Here is a 3,090-nt window from a genome sequence, read left to right as displayed (position 1 = left end):
TAGCATAAAACTGTAGCCTCCTTTTGCTCTTTCGTTAGTGTTTATCAATTCACACTCCAATATAAGCCTATTTACATGTTTTTCTGGATAAGTTGCACTGCGTACATTCTTCTGCATTTTTCTTATTCTACTTTGTTATGATGTCCTACACATTAATACAAACTTATCAGTAGGAACAATAGGAACGAGGTTTCTGTCTACCAGCAAATCTATCACTTTTATGATGATTCCATGCATTTCTTTCTACTTTATCCCCATATTAAAATAACTTTCCTATCTATTGCCATATTTGCACTTTCTAACATACTTTAAACTGTGTAATTGCAGGAACTCCCTCACACCATTTTGTCACTTTTGCTTATGATAGGGACAATATAATGAACAACTCTCCCTATGCTCTAGTTTATTTCATGAGGAAGGTTAGCTATGGACAAGCAAACTGCAGTGTCCTCTAAATATGATACTGCAACATGTATATTATTTTTGTTATATTCCATTAGTTAGTATGTGTGAATCGTTCAACTCGACATCATACTGATGTCTATTGTACATATTCTGAATATTTCTAATAGTACATATTATAATATATGATATTATCTATCTTCTACAAACACCCTGACCCTTGATTCATTAATATTACAATACTTTTACAAGCATAATATTTTGACTATTGGGCCCGTGCTTGCCACGGGCCTCCCTACCCTAGTATATATATATATAATAGGACCTAGTGGGATGTATGTAATCCATGTGTCCTGAACCAGAGGTCTCTTATTTGCATCTTCAAAGTTGAGAAACACTCTTATTAGGAGTCTTTCCCTGAACATGTTGATAAAACTAGAAGACTAATAATAACAATTGTGTTTCAAGAAGCTTCAAACATTATTAATACAAATATTCAAGAGACTCGACTCAAATAAAAAAGGTGGGGTTGGGGAGAGGTGGATATGATAAGAAGGATAAGTTAAGATACTAATAAAGAAAAACATCATTAAAAATCTAAGTTTGAGTGACTACCACAAGAGAAACACATTTTAGGAGCTATTTCACGTCATTTATCCTTTGACTATATTCTAAAGCTTCAATTCCAAGTCCACATTTGTATCTTCAACTTCTTCACCATTTTCAAAAATGAAGGGCTTGTCTATTTTCTTGATTAAAGGCTTTGTGATATAAATTGGGTGCAACTCCTTATCTATGTACACTTGACCCTTTGAATGCGATTCTTCAATCATAGCATGACGAGTTGCCCTTGAAGAAAATTGAGAGTGACCTTGTTTATTATCTAACTTGAAATTTGTCGTCCTTAACACAGGGTAACCTGCAAATTAAATAATACAATGTTGAAGTAGAAACTAAATTATCAATTAAATTTACAAGATGCATTTGATATATATATAAATGAATTGAGAATGACCTTGTTTATAATCTAACTTGAAATGTGTCTTCCTTTAACACTGGGTAACCTGCAAATTAAATAATATAATATTGAGGTAGAAATAACTTATTGATAAAAATTTACAGGTATATATATATATATATTGCTTATAATCTAACTTGAAATGTGTCTTACTTAACACAAAGAATGTAGAAACATATATTCTGATTAGGATTGCTTCCGTTGTAAGGAAGTTTTTCACATACACTAAGATATCAAAGTTCATCTTCCTCATATAAAAAAATAGCTGATTTGCCTTGGTTTAGAATGAATTTTCTCCCAAAAATAGAAGGTAGAAACACCCTAGATAGGATCGCTTTCCTCTGTAAAGAAGTGTTCAAATAGACTAAAAATCCATAGTTCCTCTTTTCAAGATGATGATTTTCTTATCGAACCAGAATGCATCAGCATCGGTCTTAAAAGAAGTAACAAAATATATACGCTTAACAAAATTAGAAATTAGTCGGAAAAAAAAATCAAATTATTACACCAAATAATAATAACATATAAACTAATATATTCATGGTCTTACTATTTTGTTGTATTGCTAGCATATAAGATTCTCTTCCGTGAACTTGATTAAAATGATAGAGTAGTGGCAGAGCATGAGGAAATATTTTTCCACACACTCGACATGAAATTAAGTTAGCATAAACCACCATTATTTTTCTTTTAACTAATCTAGTTTTACTGCAAAAGATAATTGATGATACTCACTTATTAGAACAAATGAAAAAGATGAACTATGTGGAAAGGCATGGAATATATGGATGTATTTATATATGTAAACTATAACAGTGTGAACTGATAATGTCAAATTAGTTGTTAAAGAGGAAAATAAAATTAATTACTAATTTGACGGTACCGTGAACTGATAATGTCATATTAAATGTTAAAGTGGAAAACAAAATTGAATGCTAGTTTATTGGTTAGTTAAATAAATTAGAGTGCAAAGTTATTAATTTAGTTAGAGATTATCATTTATTATCTGGAAAGTCATTAATTGGCTAACTTGGACTGAAAAAAAATGATGAATTGTCCTATTGTTATGATCACTTAGGGTAATATTACCCATGTATAGGACCTCATGGATTAGGAGTTGGCAAAAATCTGAAAAATAAATTGAGTTTGAAAAACTTTCGGTACTTTGCAATAGCGACCTTCACCGTAGCAATGGATTTGTTCGCTATAGCGACCTTCCCTATAGAAACCTTTGCAATAGCGAAAGTCGGGGAACCGTAAGTCACGTTTTTATGTCAGAATTTATCCATTCTTTTTTGTAATACCTTAGAATTTGAAAAAGGTTGAAGTGGGTTAACGGTCAAGTCCATGTGCCTAAAACAAGCCATGAACCCTTAAAGGAAGCCTAAACGGTTCTTTAGGGGTTCACTGGCCATTTAGGGGAAAGTAGCCTGGCCGATTAAGGCTACTAGAATTTGGGATCATCTGGACGGCTCCCTAAACGGCTAGTGAAGATTTATATGGCCCATTTAGGGGCTCATATAGGTCACTCGTTAGCTTTTCAACTCAGGGTTATTCTAGTCTTTCTCTATGTGTTATATACCTAAGCTATGTCATTTTAAACTATATTCTAAGACCTATATAAGTTATTTAAGTCCTAAAACTACCCATTCCAAATCAATCCCCTAAAT

The 3,090-nt window shown here is 32.2% G+C and overlaps 1 protein-coding gene across 1 annotated transcript; it reads right to left on the bottom strand.

Moving 5' to 3' along the window:
• Positions 1-1,073: 1,073 nt before the first annotated feature.
• Positions 1,074-2,100, bottom strand: LOC125819346 (uncharacterized). The gene is made up of 2 exons (XM_049498799.1): positions 1,971-2,100; positions 1,074-1,321 (listed from the first exon to the last, which is right to left on the bottom strand). The coding sequence occupies exons 1-2, from the start codon at positions 2,098-2,100 to the stop codon at positions 1,074-1,076; spliced, it is 378 nt and encodes a 125-aa protein (XP_049354756.1).
• Positions 2,101-3,090: the final 990 nt, after the last annotated feature.

This window comes from Solanum verrucosum, unplaced genomic scaffold (genome assembly GCF_900185275.1).
Source record: "Solanum verrucosum unplaced genomic scaffold, falcon-dt-bn FXZP01000207.1, whole genome shotgun sequence".
Lineage (NCBI taxonomy): Eukaryota > Viridiplantae > Streptophyta > Magnoliopsida > Solanales > Solanaceae > Solanum > Solanum verrucosum.
The sequence above is the reverse complement of the archived record's forward strand: the minus strand, read 5'-3'. Positions and strand labels throughout refer to the sequence as shown.

What these genes read in the sequence shown, in the direction of transcription:
- LOC125819346 (XM_049498799.1), bottom strand. Translation starts at nt 2,100, where the DNA reads ATGGTGGTTTATGCTAACTTAATTTCATGTCGAGTGTGTGGAAAAATA. An exon ending in GCTAGCAATACAACAAAATA is followed by an intron (nt 1,322 to 1,970) that starts GTAAGACCATGA and finishes TTTAATTTGCAG; the next exon opens with GTTACCCTGTGTTAAGGACG.